General features: G+C 39.1%; 2 protein-coding genes across 4 annotated transcripts in view; both read left to right on the top strand.

Annotated features, from left to right (window-relative positions):
* The first annotated feature begins 1098 nt into the window (after positions 1-1098).
* Positions 1099-3658, top strand: LOC133644978 (opioid growth factor receptor-like protein 1). The gene is made up of 2 exons (XM_062039758.1): positions 1099-2018; positions 2059-3658. The coding sequence occupies exons 1-2, from the start codon at positions 1109-1111 to the stop codon at positions 2847-2849; spliced, it is 1701 nt and encodes a 566-aa protein (XP_061895742.1). The 5' UTR covers positions 1099-1108; the 3' UTR covers positions 2850-3658.
* Positions 3659-5399: 1741 nt separating this feature from the next.
* Positions 5400-24552, top strand: part of rnf130 (ring finger protein 130) — a 21485-nt gene continuing 2332 nt past the window's right edge. For 2 of the 3 annotated variants that reach the window (XR_009824918.1, XM_062040011.1), the window contains exons 1-8: positions 5933-6129; positions 6405-6691; positions 17945-18136; positions 18204-18454; positions 22074-22145; positions 22213-22295; positions 22353-22449; positions 22510-22696. Coding sequence is in view for 2 of the 3 variants with exons in the window: in XM_062040011.1 (XP_061895995.1) it covers positions 6421-6691; positions 17945-18136; positions 18204-18454; positions 22074-22145; positions 22213-22295; positions 22353-22449; positions 22510-22696 (1153 nt within the window). In the remaining variant the exon portion in view is untranslated. Of the gene's footprint in view, positions 5536-5932; positions 6130-6404; positions 6692-17944; positions 18137-18203; positions 18455-22073; positions 22146-22212; positions 22296-22352; positions 22450-22509; positions 22697-24552 lie in introns of those variants that run through there. The other variant, XM_062040012.1, reaches the window with a different exon arrangement.

Genomic DNA, 24552 nt, shown 5'->3' with positions numbered 1-24552 from the left:
TTTTAAAAAGTTACGTACGTGACGCGCACATACGGTCAAGCTATCAAATGTTTAGCAGCCAAGGCTGCATACTCACGGTACCTGATATTCAGCTGGGAATGACTACAACAGTAAATAAACACAAGACATATATATACTCTATTAGCCACAACACAACCAGGCTTATATTTAATATGCCACAAATTAATCCTGCATAAAAACACCTGCGTGTTTGTTATGCTAGCTCCTAGTTCCTATGCTAGCTCCTAGCTCCATAGAACACGCCAATACAATTCAAACACCTGATCAACACACACAATCACTCAGCCCAAAAGACCGTTCACCTAACCCAAGGTTCATAAAGCTTATATATTTTAAAAAAGTTACGTACATACGCAAAAAAAAGTTGCGCACATACGGTCAAGCGATCAAATGTTTAGAAGCCAAAGCTGCATACTCACAGTAGCACGTCTGCGTCTTTGTCATCCAAATCAAAGTAATCCTGGTAAGAGTCTGTGTTGTCCCAGTTCTCCACAGGCGTCTGTGTATCGAAGTCAAAAGTCCTCCTGGTTAGAGTCTCTGTTATCAGAGTTCTTCCATCTTGACTGCATCTTTCGGGAATGTAAACAAAGAAGCGCCGGCTGTGTACTGTTGTTGCTGACTACGTTCGAAAAATACGTCCATTTCGCACCGACAACTTTCTTCTTTGCTTGCTCAGCTTCCTTCTCCATAATGCAATGAACATGATTGCAACAGATTCACGAACACAGATGTCCAGAATACTGTGGAATTATGAAATGAAAACAGAGCTTTTTCGTATTGGCTTCAATGTGGAAGGCATACCCGTGTTCCCCGGTCTACGTCACGCGCATACGTCATCCTCAGAGGCGTTTCGAACCGGAAGTTTAGCGGCAAATTTAAAATGTCACTATAAGTTAACCCGGCCGTATTGGCATGTGTTATAATGTTAAGATTTCATCATTGATATATAAACTAGCAGACTGCGTGGTCGGTAGTAGTGGGTTTCAGTAGGCCTTTAAAAGAACATTTTGGAAATGAGATGAAGATTTCGGGAGCTTACTTGGAAAAAGCCTTGAATTGGACAGCGATTAAAGCTGAGGATGGGAAAATGCTGCATGCATATGCACTGTATTTGAGAGGATGCTGTAATGTAATGCAAGATTTACAGTATTTGGAGGAACTTGATATCCCATCGAACCTAAGGCTAATTACATCCAAACTACCCTACAAACTCAGAGAAGGGTGGCGAAGCACAGCTTATGAGACACAACAGAGAACCGGCAGGAGAATCAGATTTCACAACTTTATGGATTTTGTGGAAAAGCATGCCAAGATGCTTTTGGATCCGTTGTTTGGAGACATTCAGGACCAAATAACAATGAAAAGGCCTCTTCCAAGAAGCACAAGTGAATTAAAACCAATCAGCCAAAGACACAGCAGCTTTGCTACTTCAGTAGCTGTGAATACAAAGCCAGCAGGATGCACTGTAAAACAATCATCTGTTCCACAACAACCTGCTCAAACCACACCCAGTGGTATCATCCCTTCATGTGGATATTGTCATGGCAAACATGCTCTGATTGACTGCTCACAATTCAAAACACAGTCACATGACAAGGTTGAATTTTTAAGAAGGCAAGGATATTGTTTTGGTTGCCTACTAAAAGGTCATTTAAGCAAAAATTGTAAAAGAAGATTAATGTGTCATGTTTGCAAAATGAAACATCCTACTGTACTTCATATTCCAAGTGAAAAAGGCCCAAGACAGGAAAATCAAGCAAAGTCCACTGCTGAGACAGAAGAAACCCCTATAAGCAGTACTCTTGTTTCAGCCGGTGATGCAACCGGGGCCGGGAAAGACTGTGCACCTGCAATCATGCCAGTCAGAGTTAAGACGGCAATCATGGAGGACGACTGTGTGTGTACTTACGACTCGACCTGGGACACAGAGAGTGATGGAGAGGACCAGGCCGCAGATGGTCAACATCGTCGATCTAGTCTAGACAAATATAAATCTGGTTGGACTTCAGAATCGTGGCATCACACGCCCAGAAACAGGATACCCTAATCTTGCAGATGAAGAGTACTCAGAGGACAAAATGAAGAATTTGCAGTTTTACCTCAATAAATTCCCCTCTTCACCTGATAATGTCTACATTGAATCGTTCCTCAAAGAATGGAAGAATGACTACAAAAAGCTGGAAAGTGTTCTCTCATACATTCAGTGGCTGTTTCCACTCCGAGAACCAGGGGTAAACTACATGGCGTCTGAACTCACCAAGAAGGAAATTGAGGCCTTTAAGGGTAATGATGATGCGAAAAAGAGGCTAGTGGAGTCCTATGAACTCCTGTTGGGCTTCTACGGCGTCCGCCTGGTTAACAAAGAGACGGGTGAAGTGACACGAGCAGACAACTGGAAAGAGCGCTTCAGGAACCTTGAGCAGAACATGCACAACAACATGCGCATCACTCGCATCTTAAAGAGTCTGGGCGAGCTAGGATTTGAGCACTATCAGGCACCGCTCGTTCGCTTCTTCCTCGAGGAGACTCTGGTCAAGAAAAACCTCACCAGTGTTAAACACAGCGTACTTGACTACTTCCTGTTTGCGATTCTGGATAAACAACAACGCCAGGAGTTGGTGAGCTACGCCTACCTTCACTTTGAACCAAAGGATACATTTGTGTGGTGTCCCAGGAAGATTCAGAGGCAGTTTAAGAAGTTCAGAAAGAAAGAAAAACATCGGCATTCCTCCTCTTCTTCTTCCACAAAAGACCATTACGAAGATAAAGAAAAATCACGGACTCCACCAAGGACAAGACCATGGACAATGGAACAAGGAAACATATAACAAGACCATGGACCATGGAACAAGGAAACATATAACAAGACCATGGACCATGGAACAAGGAAATATATAACAAGACCATGGAACAAGGAAACACATAACAAGGCCATGGACCTAAGACCATGGAACAAGTAAAGACATTTCCAGATGCCAAAGGCTTTGTAAGAAGTGTTTTGGTTAAAACCAAGACCAACACAGTTCAACGACCAATAGATGAACTCTGCCTGCTAATGGAAGCAGCTTGATGGACTGAGGGGGGCTTCGGTTCTCCAGCCTCGATGACCGCTTCAGATATGACTATGGACTTTGATGAGACTTGACTAATAACTCAAGTAACTTAATTAATTTTGAATTTGAAGAACATAATTGTTTGGATTATACTGTTCTATTATGGCTCCTGTGAATATTATTATTTATGTAATTGTTTTGCTAAAGCACACAATTAGGGGCCGGGGTGTTGGAGCCAGTTGGAGTCTATCTATATTATTTATTTATTAATTGTTTGACAATGAAATCAAATAATGTCAAGAATGATGTTAATGAATTATTGGATGTTTTAGATTTCATTGTGATTGACTGATTGTTTTCAGCTGCTCACAATCCTACTGGTGAGCCACTTCCTCCTCCTATAATTAAGAAGACAGGACAACTGGGTGCCCTTTGTCTGTCTATCATGTTGAAGGAGTGAGGAGTGAAACAGTTTGTTTACCACTAAACAAGTTATTTTGAAGCCACGCTAAACAAGTTCTTTTGAAGCAACAAGTTATTTTGAAGCCACGCTAAACAAGCCACGCTAAAACAAGTTATTTTGAAGCCACGCTAAATAAGTTATTTTGATTATGTTGAAAGTCAACCACGGAGAATATTTTTTGTTTGTGAAAATAAATTATGATCATTTGGAATCTAGAAATATCTCTGCGAGTGATTATTAAGGAATTTAGTGAGTCAAACACCTCCTCCTCAAGACTACTCTGCATTACTTTATTTTTATTTTTTCTAAACTTTTTTGGAACGCAAGAGTAGCCGTTACAATGTGTGTGTGTGTGTGTGTGTGTATACAAACATTTGTAATATTTTAACATTATGCATTTAAAATAAAATAAATAAACTCTGCCTCTTCCTACTCCTCCAGAAAATGGAAATTAACTTGCATGAATCATATCTATTTGTTTGTGAGAACTGTTGTTTTTTTATATTACTCATCGATTTAATTGTGTTACAAATGGAGAACAGGAAGTGAACAAACGTGTAAACAATTGTCATAGGAAGAAAAGCGGTAGGATTACATAAGATATTCTCCGTACTCCTTTTCGGACATGTTGAAATAAAAAATTGAAGGAGTGTGCTGTAACGCAATTCTTGTCGGGATCCCCAGCAAGAACATCCAGAAGCTGCAATACATACAGAATAGTGCTGCTAAGATCCTGATGAGAGTGCGGAAATATGACCATATCACACCAACTCTCAAATCCCTTCACTGGCTTCCTGTTCCACTCAGGATTGAATTCAAAGTCTCCCTACTAACCCACCAGTGCCTGCATGGAAATGCCCCCCTCTACCTCAAAGAACTACTCACCCCCAAATCCTCCACACGACACCTCCGCTCCGGACAGGCTAACCTCCTCCAACTTCAGAGGACAAAGCTACGAACAATGGGAGGCCGGGCTTTCTGCTCCGCCGCTCCCAGCTTGTGGAACGCTTTCCCTGACCACCTGAGGGCACCCCAGACTGTGGATGCTTTTAAAAAAGGCTTAAAAACCCTTCTTTTAAAAAAATAATTTTTTTAGATATATGTATACCGTATTTCCTTGAATTGCCGCCGTGTATTATCCGCATGCCTCGTTTTACCGCCGGGTCAAACTTGTTTTGCGGAATAATTAGCATATGCCTCGTTTTACCGCCGGGTCAAACTCGTCACGTCACGAGTGACACTTCACCTTTCAAGGCATCATTTTTCAAAATGGAGGAGGCTAATTTCAATCATTTAAAATCGCATAAATGGAAGAAGATAAAGAGCTATTCAGTAGGATTTAAGGTCCAAGCTATTGAAGATGCTAAAAAGAACCGTAAGGAGGGAACTGCTCAGTTTATTACCTTCTAAACACATTTGTCAGTCTCATCTCGTGGCCAATACTGTAGTATTGTTATTTACATGCTTGAAATGCTTAATTTAGGAGAAAAAAAAAATTGTAAAATATATTTTACGCTTTAAATAAACAATATCAATATTGTATTTTTTTTTTTTTCCTAAGGGAACTCTCCTGAAGGAATCAATAAAGTACTATCTATCTAATCTAATTATATAATTGCAATTCTTATTAATATTGTGTTAGTTTGTAGTGGTGGAGAGCTGACTTTTTGTTGGAGTTGCGTCCTTCAAAGCGCTTTATTTTGAAAAAATGTTTTATTAATATAGCTGCGTGTGTCAAATATGAGTCATTAAATGACTCATAGGGATCGATTAAATGACTCATAGGGATCGTTCTTGCGACTACTCGGCTGCAGAAGAAGTGACAACAGTTTTCTAAACTGGACTTTCAATCGAAGCAGGAGGTAATAATTAAAGGAAGATCTCCATCGAGACAGAGAGACTTTTAAAACTGAAGAAAGATAAGGAAGACTTCTATAAACAAGTTATCGATGCTTTTGTTCAGAAGGAGCGGCGCATGGACTTCATTTATAAGTAAAGGTAAGACCATAATAACGTTTTTTTTTTTTATTAAATGTGCTTTTCATGATGGTATGTATGGTCTCAAATTTACATCACACTAAATTTACCGCATGCCTTTGGTAAGCGCCGGAGTGAGAAAAGGTTTTAAATTAAATTTAAATGTTTTATTATCTTTTTTTATTTATTTATTTTAGCACTTTGAGGTTGTTTACTTAATGTAAAGTGCTTTTTACAAATAAAATCTATTGTTATTATAATGTTGTTACATGTTCCAAATAAACTACAATCTCCCCTCAAAGTGCCATAAATATGATTTTTTTTTTTAAAAGAGCTGCATAATGAGAGTTATGAATGTTCTCGCGATACTTGATGGAAATCTCGGCCCGCGCACTCTCTTGTGTGCCGGCGCAGAGGCTGTGCGCATGCGCGCTGCGCCACCGACTCGGACACCCCCGAGCTTCCGCACCGTTCGAGCGTTAACGAAAACAAAAACACGGTTCAAAGCTCCAGCGGGGCCCGCCTGCCGAAGCCCTGCTGACGCGCCGCGGAACATCGGCGGCGAACGCGGGTCGTGACAGCGGGAAGGGCGGCCTGTCTGTCCGCGTTCACACGGTAAAACAAAGCGTCATGGCGCCTCTTAAAACGAGCGTTTTGTCAACGGAGTTCTGAATGAGAGTCAGGCCTTGATGACGAGGATGAGGATGCTAGTTTGAGGACACAGACTCCTTATTCATGTCTTTTACTGTTTATAACTCTTGTAATGTGACTGTGTAGTGCCTTGCTCAAGGACAATAGCACCCCTCGTCCTGGACACCATTTTATTTAAAAGATTAAACAAAGATTTGACAAAACATCTTCTGAAAACCTTCCTTGTTCTCTGCTCTCAGTTTGGATGAGGACACCATGACGTCCCTCAGCTGGGCCGGGCTGCGCGTCCCCTCGGTCCTGGTCCTGGTCCTGGTCTTGGTCCAGACCACCTCCGTGTCGGCGGCCCGCTCGGACCGGAGCATGGTGGCGGCGGAGGAGTACGTCAGCGCCACGGTCAACGCCACGGTGCAGGACGCCAGAGGACACGTGGTCCACGTGATGAGCAGCGAGGACGTGACGTACGGGCAGAACTCTCCCAAGGTGGACGCCAGGGGCGTGGTGGTCAGACCGGCGCCGCATCACGGAGGTAAAGTGGCTTCAAAACGCCGTCTTGTCCCGCCTCACCCCCCCTGGGGCGGACGCACATTGAAGGCAGCGTGTCTGCAGAGTCTTGCGATGATGCGTTCAGGTGCTCAAGGTTGTGCCGGCTCTCAGGTGTCAGATTACGCTCTCACTTCCCAAGGACACTGCAGCATGCCGCATTCCCGCTCGGACCGGCTCGCGTCTTCCTCGCCTCGCGTCTTCCTTGCCTCGCGTCCATCCGACCTTTGTTCAACATTAACACGACCTTTGACCCCCGTAGCTGAAACATGACAGACAACTCTCGAGATTGACCCAGTATCAGCCTTTTTTTTTTTTCACCAAGAAAACTAGGGACGTGCAATACCACTGATCTTCTTTCCGATCCATTACCAAGTAAAATTCAGGCTGGTATCGGCGATACTAATCCTATGCCTATACGTGTCTGCTAAAACTTTAAATGTTGTGTATTTTCTAATTAGATCATGTTTATCTAAATAAAATAACAGTAAATATGTACAAACCCTGTTTCCATATGAGTTGGGAAATTGTGTTAGATGTAAATATAAACGGAATACAATGATTTGCAAATCCTTTTCAACCCATATTCAATTGAATGCACTACAAAGACAAGATATTTGATGTTCAAACTCATAAACTTTATTTTTTATTTTTTTGCAAATAATAATTAACTTAGAATTTTAATGGCTGCAACAAGTGCCAAAGTAGTTTGGAAAGGGAATGTTCACCACTGTGTTACATGGCCTTTCCTTTTAACAACACTTGGTAAACGTTTGGGAACTGAGGAGACACATTTTTTTAAGCTTCTCAGGTGGAATTCTTTCCCATTCTTGCTTGATGTACAGCTTAACAGTCCGGGGGTCTCCGTTGTGGTATTTTAGGCTTCATAATGCGCCACACATTTTCAATGGGAGACAGGTCTGGACTACAGGCAGGCCAGTCTAATACCCACACTCTTTTACTATGAAGCCACGTTGATGTAACACGTGGCTTGGCATTGTTTTGCTGAAATAAGCAGGGGCGTCCATGGTAACGTTGCTTGGATGGCAACATATGTTGCTCCAAAACCTGTATGTACCTTTCAGCATTAATGGCGCCTTCACAGATGTGTAAGTTACCCATGTCTTGGGCACTAATACACCCCCATACCATCACAGATGCTGGCTTTTCAACTTTGCGCCTACAACAATCCGGATGGTTCTTTTCTTCTTTGGTCCGGAGGACACGACGTCCACAGTTTCCAAAAACAATTTGAAATGCGGACTCATCAGACCACAGAACACTTTTCCACTTTGTATCAGTCCATCTTAGATGAGCTCAGGCCCAGCGAAGCTGACGGCGTTTCTGGGTGTTGTTGATAAACGGTTTTCGCCTTGCATAGGAGAGTTTTAACTTGCACTTACAGATGTAGCGACCAACTGTAGTTACTGACAGTGGGTTTCTGAAGTGTTCCTGAGCCCATGTGGTGATATCCTTTACACACTGATGTCGCTTGTTGATGCAGTACAGCCTGAGGGATCGAAGGTCACGGGCTTAGCTGCTTACGTGCAGTGATTTCTCCAGATTCTCTGAACCCTTTGAAGATATTACGGACCGTAGGTGGTGAAATCCCTAAATTCCTTGCAATAGCTGGTTGAGAAAGGTTTTTCTTAAACTGTTCAACAATTTGCTCACGCATTTGTTGACAAAGTGGTGACCCTCGCCCCATCCTTGTTTGTGAATGACTGAGCATTTCATGGAATCTACTTTTATACCCAATCATGGCACGCACCTGTTCCCAATTTGCCTGTTCACCTGTGGGATGTTCCAAATAAGTGTTTGATGAGCATTCCTCAACTTTATCAGTATTTATTGCCACCTTTCCCAACTTCTTTGTCACGTGTTGCTGGCATCAAATTCTAAAGTTAATGATTATTTGCACAAAAAAAAAAAGTTTATCAGTTTGAACATCAAATATGTTGTCTTTGTAGCATATTCAACTGAATATGGGTTAAAAATGATTTCCAAATCATTGTATTCCGTTTATATTTACATCTAGCACAATTTCCCAACTCATGGAAACGGGGTTTGTAATAAAAAAAAATAAAAAAAAATTGGAATCAATCAATCAATCAAAGTTTATTTATATGCCATTAATCATACATGTCTCAAAGGGCTGCACAAGCCACATGTAATGAGTGAATGTAATGAGGTAAAGCTGACATTTTTAAACTAATAATTATTACACAATATACCTAGTCACCTATAACACAATGTTTGTCTCTAAATATATATCATATCTTTTGAGCATTTTTTAAAATAAAAAATATCAATGTGGCTCTTACTTGACTTTTCAGGTGTAAAACGTTTAGACACCCCTGATCTAAAATATTAGAAGCTCTCCAAATTTTTTTTTAATATACTTAGTGCCAGCAAAATTGAGTTAATTAAAAAAAATTCTTTATTAAATTAATTTGAAAAATTATAACAATAATAAACACTGTTAAATGTGGAACTGAACATTAATATTTTCTTACAGGCAGAATTTGTGACACACATGATCAAATTATTTTTATTTTTATTCTATTCTTACATGGGAAAATAACCTGTGAAAGTGTAAGAAAAAAGGCAAAAATTGGAATGTAATGAGATAAAGCTGACATTTTAAAACTAATAATTATTACAAAATATACCTAGTCACCTATAACTCTAAGTTTTGTCTTTAAATATATATATCTGTTTTTAGCTTTTTTTCTAAAAAAAAAAAAAAATCTAAAGGCCCCCATTGCTTGACACCCCTGATCGAAAATATTACAAGCTCTCGAAATAAAAATAGAATATACTTAAAGTGCAAGCATAATTGAGTTAATAAAAAAAATAAATTATGAATTAATTTGAAAAATGATAACAATAATAAATTGTTAAATGTGGAACTGAACATTAATATTTTCGTACAGGCAGAATTTTTGACACACCAGGTCATGCATTTACATGATCAAATTATTTTTATTTTTATTCTATTCTTACATGGGAAAATAACCATTAAAAATGTAAGAAGGCAAAAAGTCGGTATGTAATGATATATAGCGGACATTTTTAAACTAAAAATTAATACACAATATACCTAGTCACCTATAACACTAAGTTTTGTCTTTAAATGTATATAATATCTGTTTATAGCATATTTTTTTATATTAAAAAAAATGCCCCCCTTTCTTGACTTTTAGGTGGAAGATAGAATATAAAATAGAATATACTTAAGGTACAAGCAAAATTGAGTTAATAAAAAAAATACTTCTGAATTAGATTGAAAAATTATAACAATAATAAACACTGTTAAATGTGGAACTGAACATTAATATTTTTGTACAGGCATAATTTTTGACATCCTAGGTCATGCAGTCACATGATCAAATTATTTTTATTTTTATTCTATTCTTACATGGGAAATTAACCAGTAAAAATGTAAGAAAAAAGGCAAAAAGTGGGTATGTAATGAAATAAAGCTGACATTTTTAAACTAATAATTAATACACAATATACGTATTCACCTATAACACTAAGTTTTGTCTTTAAATGTATATAATATCTGTATTTAGCTTTTTTTTTTTTATTAAAAAAAATCAAAATGCCTCTCCTTACTTGACTTTTCAAGTGGAAAAAGTTTAGACACTTATGATCTAAAATATTAGAAGCTCTCGAAATAAAAATGTAATATACTTAAAGTGCAAGCATAATTGAGTTGATTAAGAAAATACTTATGAATTGATTTGAAAAATTATAACAATAATAAACTGTTAAATGTGGAACTGAACATTAATATTTTCGTACAGGCAGAATTTTTGACACACGAGGTCATGCAGTTACATGATCAAATTATTTTTATTTTTATTCTATTCTTACCAGGGAAAATAACCAGTAAAAATGTAAGAAAAAAAGGGGAAAAGTGGGTATGTAATGAGATAAAGCTGACATTTTTAAACTAATAATTAATACACAATATACCTAGTCACCTATAACAACGTTTTGTCTTTAAATATAAATAATATCTGTTTTTAGCATTTTAAAAAAAATAAAAAATATCAAAATTCCTCCCCTATACTTCACTTGTCAGTATGCAGCTCTTGGTGAAAAAAGTTTAGACACAGCTGATCTAAAATATTACAAGCTCTCAACATAAAAATAGAATATACTTAAAATCACGGTCAAAATCCTGTTGTCCCCTCCAACTCTCCCTGACTGAGGTTGGAAGATACGCAGCCCAATCCCAATCCCACTCCAAGGAAGTTCAAATGGGAATAGACGAGTTCTACCCTGTAGGTTTCACTTGTTTATGCTTTTTGCAAGATGCTTTACTAAGTAATTATGCCACATTTTACCGATGTCGATTAGCCAAATGTATTTGTAAAGTTACGCAGCAATATTTTAGTCGGGAGTCGGGACAGATTGTTGGCATTACCCTGCTAAAATGTCTAGTTTGACCGAACGGACCACATCCAAATAATTGTATATAATAATATATAATATACGGCATAGGCCAGGGGTCGGCAACCCAAAAATGTTGACGGAGCCATATTGGACCAAAAACACAAAAAACAAATCTGTCTGGAGCCGCAAAAATTAAAAAACGTATATAAGTCTTGTAATAAAGGCAACACATGAGGTTAGTGTCTATATTAGCTATAGTAGCCTACTATCAAAATGACTTTAAAAGTCTTATATAAGTGTTATAATGAAGACAACACATGATGTAAGTGTCTATGTTAGCTATAATAGCCTATTACGGAATACAATGATTTGCAAATCATTTTCAACCGCGGCATGGCGTAGTGGGTAGAGCAACCGTGCCAGAAACCTGAGGGTTGCAGGTTTGCTCCCCGCCTCTTACCATCCAAATATCGCTGCCGTTGTGTCCTTGGGCGGGACACTTCACCCTTGCCCCCGGTGAATTGAATGATGAATGATGGGTGGTGGTCGGAGGGGCCGTTGGCGCAAATTGCAGCCACGCTTCCGTCAGTCTACCCCAGGGCAGCTGTGGCTATGAAAGTAGCTTACCACCACCAGGTGTGAATGAATGATGGGTTCTACATGTAAAGCGACTTTGGGTACTTAGAAAAGCGCTATATAAATCCCAGGTATTATTATTATTATTATTATTAAAAATGACTGTGTGTCGCAGGCTGAAGCAAATCTCCGTTGACAGAAATGTTGAAATGTAATATTTATTCTTCACATTTTTACAACATTAGAAAACATTAGTAAATCAGAGGCTACTCAGAAGGTGAGATAACTCCTGGAAATTACTGGCTTTTAATGGCCAAATGTGTGTGTCCAAGTTAAAGGAAACGGCAGGCTGTCTTCTTTTAAATAGATTTATTACAATCTTTGGCAAGCTAGGTAACGTTTGCTGTGGTCTGGAACAACATGGCACACAAACAACTATCAGAAATGCAGCCAATATCACATACAGATAATTTGTCATGAGACATGCAAAATTAAATTATATACAAAGAGCATAAAAGTAAAGGATATTAAATGAGCTCAAATATACCTACAAATGAGGCATAATGATGCAATATGTACATACAGCTAGCCTAAATAGCATGTTAGCATTGATTAGCTGGCAGTCTTGCACTGACCAAACATGCCTCATTAGCACTCCAACAGTCAATAACATCAAAAAAGCGAAGTTTTGTGCATTCACGCACAGCATAGAACGTTTGGTGGACAAAATGAGACAAAGAAGTGGAAGATTTTACATGTAAACAAACTGTTGCGTCACAGTCCACAAGTGGGTTCAAGAACTGCCGAAATTAGTAGGACAAAACAATGTTCATCAAATACTCTCATCTAACAATTGGGAAGGTTTGTGTCATGTTTGTCCTCAAACAAAAAACATACTGAAACAAAAAAATATTTTTCCCCATCTTTTTCCACTTTCAATCATTTTTTAAAAATGCTCCAGGGAGCCACTAGGGCGGCACTCAAGAGCCGCATGCGGCTTCAAGAGCCGCGGGTTGCTGACCCGGCGTACTTTGATGGCAAGCCAAGGCCAACACTAAAATAACCGCCACATTTCGTTCAGCATAACCCCATGTTGCATCCAACCTGACGCACTGCACTCTTCCATTTACGCACATCACCATCTTTCAGTGCAGTGTGAGATTCTATGAGGCAACCCACGTTACGCATAAATCATACAGCCTGGAACCATGTCAATATACAAATCATGACATGTATTGCATTATATTGTGCCAAGCAAATACCACCACATACAGGACTGTCTCAGAGAATTAGAATATTGTGATAAAGTCCTTTATTTTCTGTAATGCAACTAAAAACATGAAAATATCATACATTCTGGATTCATTACACATCAACTGAAATATTGCAAGCCTTTTATTATTTTAATATTGCTGATTATGGCATACAGCTTAAAGGCCTACTGAAACCCACTACTACCGACCACGCAGTCTGATAGTTTATATATCAATGATGAAATCTTAACATTGCAACACATGCCGATACGGCCGGGTTAACTTATAATGTGCAATTTTAAATTTCCCGCTAAACTTCCGGTTGAAAACGTTTATGTATGATGACGTATGCGCTTGACGTCAATTGTTGAAACGGAAGTATGCGGACACATTGAATCCTATACAAAAAGCTCTGTTTTCATCTCAAAATTCCATCGTATACTGGACATCTGTGTTGGTTTAAATAAAAAAAATTCATTTCAGCAGGCCTTTAAGAAAACTCAAAAATCCTATCTCAAAAAAGTAGAATATTTCCTCAGACCAAGTAAAAAAAAAAAGATTTATAACAACAAAACAAAATCAAACATTTTCAAATGTCAATTTAATGCACTCAGTACTTGGTTGGGAATCCTTTTGCACGGATTACTGCATCAATGCGGCGTGGCATGGAGGCAATCAGCCTGTGGCATTGCTGAGGTGTTATGGATGCCCAGGATGCTTCAATAGCGGCCTTTAGCTCATTTGCATTATTGGGTCTGGTGTCTTTCAGCTTCTTCTTCACAATACCCCACACATTCTCTATGGGGTTTAGGTCAGGGGAGTTGGCAGGCCAATCGAGGACAGTAATACCATGGTCAGTACACCAGTTACTGGTGGTTTTGGCACTGTGGGCAGGTGCCAGATCATGCTGGAAAATGAAATCATCATCTCCATAGAGCTTTTCAACAGATGGAAGCATGTAGTGCTCTAAAATCTCTTGGTACACAGCTGCGTTGACTCTGGACTTGATGAAACACAGTGGACCAATACCACCAGCTGACTTGGCTCCCCAAACCATTGCTGACTGTGGGAACTTCACACTGGATTTCAAGCAACTTGGATTTTGCTCCTCTCCAGCTTTCCTCCAGACTCTAGCGCCTTGGCTTCCAAATTAAATACAAAACTTGCTTTCGTCTGAAAACAGGACTCTGGACCACTCTGCAACTGTCCAGTGCTTCTTTTCCATAGCCCAAGTCAGACGCTTCTTTCGTTGTCTTGAGTTCAGGAGTGGCTTGACCATGGGAATACGGCTATTGTAGCCCATTTCCCAGACACGTCTGTGAACAGTGGCTTTTGATACCTGGACTCCAGCTTCAGTCCACTGTCTTTGAAGCTCCCCCAAATTCTGGAAGCGGCTCTTCTTCACAATGTTGTTATGGCTGCGGTCCTCTCTTGGTTGTGCAGTGTTTCCTGACACATTTCCTCCTTCCAACAGACTTTTTGTGAATGTGCTTTGAAACTGCACTCTGTGAACAGCCTGTTCTTTTAGAAATTTCTTTTTGTGTCTTACCCTCCTTGCGGAGGGTGTCAATGATGGTCCTATGGACAGCAGTCAGGTCAGGATTCTTCCCCATACTTGTGATTTAGTTTACTGAACCAAGCTGAGTGTTTTTAAAGGCTCAGGGAAACCCTTGCAGGTGTTTCGAGTTAGACGATTCAAGTGATTAGTTAAATAGCCTGCTAGTATACTTTTTCATGATATTCTAATATTTTGAGATAGGATATTTGAGTTTTCTTAAGCTGTATGCCATATTCAGCAATATTAAAACGACAAAAGCCTTGCAATAGTTCAGTTGATGTGTAATGAATCCAGAATGTATGACATTTTCATGTTTTTAGTTGCATTACAGAAAATAAAGGACTTTATCACAATATTCTAATTTTCTGAGACAGTCCTGTGTGTTTGATGCACATACAGTACCAGATACAGCAATCAGCCGTGCTAATGTTGGAACCCATTTCCTCAGCGTATCAGCATATTGATAATGAAATAGGCACTGACACTACCCATATCCACATAGGTTTTATTTGTCCAAAATATATTTTTGACTGTCAGTTGGATGACACATCGACATACAGGCTGACGGGCATATATTTCCCCCGTTAGCCTGTATGTCGATGTGTCATTGACTGGGCTAGCATGCTAAGTATTACACTAGGAGCGAAGCACCATCACACTAAGCATTGGTTGCAGGAACATACTAGCTTTGTTAGACAGGATCATAGACTGTTATGGACAATATACGAAATTTCCATTTCCATTTCCATTTATATCAAGTACTAAGAAAACATGAATGCCTAACCCTAACCCTATCAAGAAGGAAATTAGGAAGTTGGCGTCAGATTAAATAATCTTCTTCACCTTCAATTATCTCCATCTTTCAAAGGCATCCCCAATACAAATCCTGGTTTTGTTCCTGGCTTTGTCATAAATAAGTTGAGAATGGTAACTTTCAGATGTACTAAGGTCTTAACATGTTTAGTAACTTTACCAGTGGCAGTAGTCCGACGAAGAGTGCGGTGTGTAACTGACAACTGGATGTGACACACTTACAGTCTTTCTAATTGGTCAAACGGGGGAGGGCGAGGCATCGAAATGAAAACAATAACAAGATTTCGGGACTGTAAATCAAATGTTGAAATGAGCATATCCCGGCTGTTATCAGTTATAAAGGTATTGAAAAACAACATGATTTATTCATGCCTTTTGACATATCAGGGCCATTTAATGATTACATTATTACATATAGCTCCTTTTTAAAGTACAAGCTAAATTGAGTTAATTAAAAAGAATACTTATGAATTCATTAGAAAAATGTTAATGTTTAAATGTTTAACTGAACATTTATATTTTTGTACAGGCAGCATTTTTGACACACCAGGTCATGCAGTTACATGATCAAATTATTTGTATTTGTATTCTATTCTTACATGGGGAAATAACCAGTAAAAATGTAAGAAAAAAGAGCAAAAAAATCGGTATGTAATGAGAAAAAGCTGAAATGTTCTACATGGAGGTTAATTTGTGTCTCTTATTAGATAAACTTTTAGTTTTTTTTACACTGACTTTGTGTTACTGAATTTTTTGCGTTCGAATTTCGTGAACTGAAATTTTCTACGTCATTGTATGCTGACAATTTCATTAGAAAAAATGTGTTAGTAAAATGCTAACACAATTCAGTATAAAAATTCAGGTCCATAAAAATGTTCAGCTATTCTTTTTTACAATTTATATTTTTACACTAAATTTTTGTACATTGATTTTTTTACACTGAATTTTAAAACACTAAATATTTTTACCCTGAATTTTAATATGCTGATTTTTATACACTGATTTTTTACACTGAATTTTAATATGCTGATTATTTTAAACTGAAAATTTAACACACTGAATATTTTTACACTGAATTTTAATACGCTGATTTTTTTCCTCTGAATTTTTATACACTGAATTTTTTTTATTCTGAATATTTTTACACTGAATTTTAATACATTGAACATGTTTACACTGAATTGTAATACACTGAATATTTTTATACTCAATTTTAATACACTGATTTTTTTACACTGAATTTTTATAACCTGAATATTTTTACACTGAATTCTAATACGCTTATTTTTTTTACACTGATTTTTTTTGCTCTGAATATTTTTACACTCACATTTTATACACTGAATTTTAATACACTGATTGTTTACTCTGAATATTTTTACGCAGATTTTTTTTACACTGAATTTTAATACACTGATTTTTTTTACTCTGAATATTTTTACACTGATTTTTTTCCACTGAATTTTAATACACTGATTTTACACTGAAATTTTAATACACCGAATATTTTTACACTGAATTTTAATACGCTGATTTTTTTACTCAGAATTTTAATACACTGAATTTTAATATACTGATTTTTTTTTTTGTTCTTTGAATATTTTTACACTGAATTTTAATACATTGATTTTTATTAGTGAATTTTAATACACTGATTTTTTTACACTGAATTTTTATAACCTGAATATTTTTACACTGAATTCTAATACGCTTATTTTTTTTACACTGATTTTTTTTGCTCCGAATATTTTTACACTGAATTTTTAATACACTGATTTTTTTTTTACTCTGAATATTTTTACACTGATTTTTTTTCACTGAATTTTAATACACTGATTTTACATTGAAATTTTAATACACTGAATACTTTTACACTGAATTTTAATACGCTGATTTTTTTACTGTCAATTTTTATACACTGAATTTAAATATACTGATTTTTTTTTTGTTCTTTGAATATTTTTACACTGAATTTTAATACATTGATTTTTATTTCACTGGATTTTAATACACTGATTTTTTTACACTGAATTTTTATAACCTGAATATTTTTACACTGAATTCTAATACGCTTATTTTTTTTTACACTGATTTTTTTTGCTCTGAATATTTTTACACTGAAATTTTATAGACTGAATTTTTAACACTGATTTTTTTTTACACAGAATTTTAATACACTGATTTTTTTTTACTCTGAATATTTTTACACTGATTTTTTTTCACTGAATTTTAGTACACTGATTTTACACTGAAATTTTAATACACTGAATATTTTTACACTGAATTTTAATACGCTGATTTTTTTACTCTGAATTTTTATACACTGAATTTAAAAATACTGATTTTTTTTTCTTTGAATATTTTTACACTGAATTTTAATACACTGAATATTGTATGTATACAGTAGTGTAGCAAGCCTAAGTATTCATTAAAAACAAGGCAGAGGTTTTTTCTCACAAGTATATTCAATATTTTCAGCCACAGTTTGAACAGTAACACTGTGTGTGAATATAGGACAATAAAACACTGTACTTTAACCAAGTGATTCTTTGGCGTACCACCAGGTGGAGCCATACAGTTTGAGAATCACTTTTCCAGACAACTAAGCAAGCCTCTGTGTGTGTGTCCTCAGTGATGGACAAGCAGGGCTGCGACCCCCACACCCGCTTCCTGGCCCCGCCCCGCGGCGTCCAGTGGGTGGCGCTGCTCCAGAGAGGAAACTGCACCTTCAAGGAGAAGATCCTGAAGGCCGCCACCTTCAACGCCTCCGCCGTGCTCATCTACAACAACTCCACCAACGAGACGGTCAAGATGGGCCACGAAGGTTTGCTGACCGCCTTTAGCATGCTAGCATAAGCACGTCCTGGTCGGTGACCGGGTCTTGTGTGCAGGGACGGGCGACACGGTGGCGGTCATGATAACTGAAGGCTATGGCAAGAAGATCCTGGACAACCTGGAGCGGAACCTGACAGTGGTGGTCACCGTGCTGGTGGGTCAGCGTAGTGCCACCAAGAACATCAACCGAGGTTCGCTGGTCTTCGTTTCCATCTCCTTCATCGTCCTCATGATCATCTCTTCAGCCTGGCTCATCTTCTACTTCATCCAGAAGATCCGCTACAGTGGCGCCCGCGACCGCAGCCAGGTGTGCTAGCACGTTAGCGTGCTCATTCACCAGCTACATGTTTGTCTACACGCTTTGTCCTGTATGTTGCCAATACATCCTCATAGGTGGTTGTGTCTCTTGTGCATGCTAATTCATTCGCTACATTTTGTTTACGTTCATGCTGTACGTTACCATCTGTTGTGTGTATTTGTTAGCATGCTAATTGATCCGCTACATGTTTGTGTACACGGTTTGTCCTGTATGTTACCAATAATATCCTCATAGGTGTTTGTGTCTGTTGTGCATGCATTAGCATGTTATCATGCTAATGCTGTACGTTACTATCCTGTGTGTGTATGTGTTAGCATGTTGTTAATTCATCCGCTACATGTTTGTTTTCAGGGTTTGTCCTGTATGGTAACAATGCCATCCTCATAGGTGTTTGTGTCTGTTAGCATGCTAATTTACCCGCTACATGTTCGTTTACATTTAATGTTGTACGTTACCATCCTTTGTGTGTATGTGTTAGCATCAGTGTTGGGTTAGTTACTGAAAACCAGTAACTAGTTAGTTACTAGTTACTTTATTTCAAAAGTAACTCAGTTACTAACTCAGTTACTTACACCAAAATGTAATGCGTTACTGTGAAAAGTAACTATTTAGTTACTTATATATATATTTAAAAACATTTTAAGGCCCCCTTTATGCACTTTTAGCCTTCATTTCAGTACTGTTATTGCACTGGAGAATAATACAATCTGTTGATCAACTTGACATGCATTTGCATCACTGAACTCTGCTAAGCAATGTGGTCTACATACAACACATATTTCAAAGGGCCAATTTGTTTCAGGCCAGAACAAATTGACAAAACTATTTTAAATAGCTGCAACATAACATGCATAAGTAACAAACAGCACAATAACAACATAGCTGTAACCAAGGAAGGCACACACTACATATACAAAGCCTAACCAGACGTTTTTTTCTCTCAAGGAATTCTGAAATAAAATCATGTCTGAAGCCCAGAACACTACACATTTCCCCAGATTTGGTTTAGAGATAGGCTCCAGCGCCCCCCGCGACCCCGAAGGGAATAAGCGGTAGAAAATGGATGGATGGATAGTTTAGAGATAAGGAAAGATCGGCCTGGCCCACTGGCCCTCTTTATGTTTGTGAACTTTATAGTCTATACATTTAGAGTGATGTGATAATCAAACACTCTAGAAGTCTAGAATGAAAGAGCAACAGTATATAAGAGAATTGACAGAGTGTGTGTACCTTCAGTGCGCAGTGCCTCGTTAAAATCCAGCCGCTGTTGCTTAGCAGGTGAAGTGTGTCTCTCTTTACTAGCTTCGTCGAAGCATGTTGCTTTTGTAGCTGTTTCAGCAGATTTGAATTGCTACGATAGGATCTTTGATCCAAGACACAACTTACATTTAACTAAAATGTTATTTTCTTTGTGGTCGACAAAAGAAAAGTAGTGAGAATATCTCCATGTTAAGAAACTCTGCTTCGGGCTTCTCCATGTCTTGTTAGTAAACACAGACACGCCCCCTCCCACACACACATACACACAGAGCGGCGCCTCTTCCTTGTCGCCTCTTCCGCAGCGCTCCAATAAAACACACTCAGATCTTCTCAGTTTCTAGCCGATACTACATAAAAAATAACGCAGTAACGCATCATGTAGTTACTGAGTTACTGAATATAAAAAATAACGCGTTAGATTACTATTTACCGCCGAAAGTAACGGCGTTACAGTAACGCGTTAGTCCCAACACTGATTAGCATGCTAATTTACCCGCTACATGTTCGTTTACATTTAATGCTGTACGTTACTATCCTTTGTGTGTATGTGTTAGCATGTCAATTGATCCGCTACATGTTTGTTTACACGGTTTGTCCTGTATGTTTCCAATACTATCCTCATAGGTGTGTTTGTTGTGCGTGCGTTAGCATGCTAATTCATTCACTACATTTTTTTTTTTTACACATCATGCTATCCTTTGCACACGCTTCTGTGTGTGCGGGCGTTAGCATGTTGCTAATGTGCTAATTCACCAGCAAAGTCAGTTCACATGGTTCCTGGCAGGAAGTGTTGTACGTTCCCATCCTCATGTATTAGAATGTAGTTTGCTAATTCACTTGCTACAGCTTTGTTTACACTGTTCATCTTGTACGTTACCATTTGTGTGTGTGAATTAGCATGTTAGCAAGCTAATTCACCAGCGACATGTTTGTTTACACTTCCTGTTCAGTGTTTACACTTCCTGCTGTACATTACCATCATTTTGCGTGATTCTTCTGTGTGTGCATTCGGGCGGAAGGCGGGGTACACCCTGGACAAGTCGCCACCTCATCGCAGGGCCACGTTGCTAATGTGCTAATTCACCAGCCAAGTTAACATGGTTCCTGACAGGAACTTCCTATTGTATGTTACACCCTCATGCGTGGGTGCGCATGCATCCATGTGTTAGCATGTTAGCATCCTAATTCACTTGCTACATGTTTTTTATGACACTATTCGTCCTGTTCGTTACCAGCCTTTGTGTGTGCGTTAGCATGTTAGCAAGCTAATTCACCAGCTACAAGTTTGTGTGCACTTCGTGCTGTATGTTACCATCCTGTGCGTGTTTCTTGTCTGTGTTTGAGTGCGTAAGCCTATTTGCTAATGTGCTAACTTACCAACCAAGTTAGTTATTATGGTTCGTGGCAGGAACTTCCTGTTGTACTTTACGATCCTCATGTTTGCATCCATGCGTTAGCATGCTAAGTCACATGCTACATGTTTTGTTTACACTGCTAGTCTTGTTCGTTGCCAGCCTTTGTGTGGGTCTGTGTTAGCATGTTAGCATGCTAAGTCACTTGCTACATGTTTGTTTACACTGTTCGTTTTGTACGTTACCAGACTTTGTGTGTGTCTGTGTTAGCATGCGAAGTCACTTGCTACATGTTTCTTTACACTGTTGGTCTTGTACGTTACCAGCCTTTGTGTGTGTCTGTTAGCATGCTAAGTCACTTGCTACATGTTTCTTTACACTGTTGGTCTTGTTCGTTACCAGCCTATGTGTGTGTTAGCATGTTAGCAGGCTAAGTCACTTGCTACATGTTTGTTGACACTGTTGGTCTTGTTCGTTACCAGCCTATGTGTGTGTTAGCATGTTAGCAGGCTAAGTCACTTGCTACATGTTTGTTGACACTGTTGGTCTTGTTTATTACCAGCCTTTGTGTGTGTCTGTGTTAGCATGTTAGCATGCTAAGTCACTTGCTACATGTTTGTTTACACTGTTGGTCTTGTACGTTACCAGCCTTTGTGTGTGTCTGTGTTAGCATGTTAGCAGGCTAAGTCACTTGCTACATGTTTGTTTACACTGTTGGTCTTGTACGTTACCAGCCTTTGTGTGTGTCTGTGTTAGCATGTTAGCATGCTAAGTCACTTGCTACATGTTTGTTCACACTGTTGGTCTTGTACGTTACCAGCCTTTGTGTGTGTCTGTGTTAGCATGCTAAGTCACTTGCTACATGTTTGTTTACACTGTTCATCTTGTACGTTACCAGCCTTTGTGTGTGTTAGCATGTTAGCAATCTAATTTGTTAGCTACAGTGTTGTATAGCTGTGTGTGTTGACTAATGCGTGTCCTTGTTCTGGTCTCAGCGTCGTCTTGGTGACGCGGCCAAGAAAGCGATGGGCAAGTTGACCACAAGGACGGTGAAGAAAGGAGACAAGGTAAACATCACTAATTAGCAAGGCTCCTCCCCCAGAAGACTCACCTGTTGTCCTTCCTGCGTCCTAGGAGACGGACCCCGACTACAACCACTGTGCCGTGTGCATCGAAGCGTACCAGCTCAACGACGTGGTGCGCATCCTTCCCTGCAAGTAAGTCCCTGACACGGTGTGGTCATGTGATCAGGCGCTAACCCCCTACGCCCACAGGCACGTCTTCCACAAGGTGTGCGTGGACCCCTGGCTCAACGAGCACTGCACCTGTCCCATGTGCAAGCTCAACATCCTGAAGGCGCTCGGCATCACGGTGAGTACCCGCCTGCCGCCAAAAGCCCCGCCCCCCATGAGACGTGTGTGCTGTCCACAGACCAGCGTGCCCTGCGTGGACAGCGTGGTTCTGGACGTGCAGCGTCTGGGCGTCGCTCAGGCTTCCGGGAGCCGGAGGGCGCCGCTGAACGACAGGCGCCAGCCCGCTATCAGCGTGGAGCCGCTGAGCCCGCCGCACCCCGAGGCCACGCCCAGGACCCCCGCGGATATCGCCATCGCTGTGACGAGTAAGAAAGTATTTTTATGCGCTGGTGGGACCAAAGACCTGACATGTCACAAGGCATTCAAATAAATAACAAATGGCCTCCTATTAGGCCACAGGTGTCAAACTCAAGGCCTAGGGGCCACATCTTAGGTGGCCCGCAATGTCATGTGGCCTCCCATGACATTTAATGTGGTCTGTCACATTATTTAATGTGGTCTGTGTCACATTATTAATGTGGCCTCCCATGACATTTAACGTGGTCTGTTACATTATTTAATGTGATCCATCACCTCATTTAATGTGGCCTCCCATTACATTTAATGTGGTCTGTCACCTCTGGCCTCCCATTACATTTAATGTGGTCTGTCACATTATTTAATCTGGCCTCCCATGACATTTAATGTGGTCTGTTACATTATTTAATGTGATCCATCACCTCATTTAATGTGGTCTCCCATTACATTTAATGTGGTCTGTCACCTCATTTAATGTGGCCTCCCATTACACATCTCAGTGGCCTAGTGGTTAGAGTGTCCGCCCTGAGATCGGTAGGTTGGAGTTCAAATCCCAGCCGAGTCATACCAAAGACTAAAAATTGGACCCATAACCTCCCTGCTTGGCACTCAGCAACAAAGGGTTGGAGTTAGGGGTTAAATCACCACTGCTCCCCAAGGGGATGGGACAAATGCAGAGGACAAATTTCACCACATCTAGTGTGTGTGTGACAATCATTGGTACTTTAATCTTTAATCTTTAATTTAATGTGGTCTGTTACATTATTTAAAGTGGCCCGCAATGTCATGTGGCCTCCCATGACATTTAATGTGGTCTGTCATGTTATTTAATGTGATCCATTACATTTAATGTGGTCTGTTACATTATTTAAGGTGGCCCGCAATGTCATGTGGCCTCCCATTACATTTAATGTGGTCTGTCACGTTATTTAATGTAGCCTCCCATTACATTTAATGTGGTCTGTTACATTATTTAATGTGATCATCGCCTCATTAAAGTGGCCCACCATGACATTTAAGTGGTCTGTCATGTTATTTAATGTGATCCATCACCTCATTTAATGTGGCCTGTCAAATTATTTAATGTGATCCATCACCTCATTTAATGTGGTCTGTCACTTTATTTAATGTGGCCTCCAATTACATTTAATGTGGTGTGTCACATTATTTAATTTGGCCTCCCATGACATTTAACGTGGTATATTACATTATTTAATGTGATCATCGCCTCATTAACGTGGCCTCCCATTACATTTAACGTGGTCTGTCACATAATTTATTGTGGCCTCCCATTACATTTAATGTGGTCTGTCACATTATTTAATGTGGTCTGTTACATTATTTAATGTGATCATCGCCTCATTAAAGTGGCCCACCATGACATTTAAGTGGTCTGTCATGTTATTTAATGTGATCCATCTCCTCATTTAATGTGGCCTCCCATTACATTTAATGTGGTCTTACATTATTTAATCTGGCCTGCCATGACATTTAATGTGGTCTGTTACATTATTTAAATTGGCCTGCCATGACATTTAATGTGGTCTGTTACATTATTTAAAGTGGCCCACCATGACGTTAGGCGGTCTGTCACGTTATTTAATGTGATCCATTACATTTAATGTGGTCTTGTCACATTTTTTAATGTGGCCTCCCATTACATTTAATGTGATCTGTTATATTATTTAAAATGGCCTGCCATGACATTTAATGTGGTCTGTTACATTATTTAATGTGATCATCGCCTCATTAATGTGGTCTGTCATGTTATTTAATGTGATCCATCACCTCATTTAATGTGGCCTCCTATTACATTTAATGTGGTCTGTCACGTTATTTAATGTAGCCTCCCATTACATTTAAT

Source organism: Entelurus aequoreus, linkage group LG28, assembly GCF_033978785.1.
Source record: "Entelurus aequoreus isolate RoL-2023_Sb linkage group LG28, RoL_Eaeq_v1.1, whole genome shotgun sequence".
Taxonomy (NCBI): Eukaryota; Metazoa; Chordata; class Actinopteri; order Syngnathiformes; family Syngnathidae; genus Entelurus; species Entelurus aequoreus.
This window is presented reverse-complemented; position numbering and strand designations above follow the sequence as displayed.

What these genes read in the sequence shown, in the direction of transcription:
- LOC133644978 (XM_062039758.1), top strand. Translation starts at nt 1,109, where the DNA reads ATGCTGCATGCATATGCACTGTATTTGAGAGGATGCTGTAATGTAATG. An exon ending in TCTAGACAAATATAAATCTG is followed by an intron (nt 2,019 to 2,058) that starts GTTGGACTTCAG and finishes GCCCAGAAACAG; the next exon opens with GATACCCTAATCTTGCAGAT.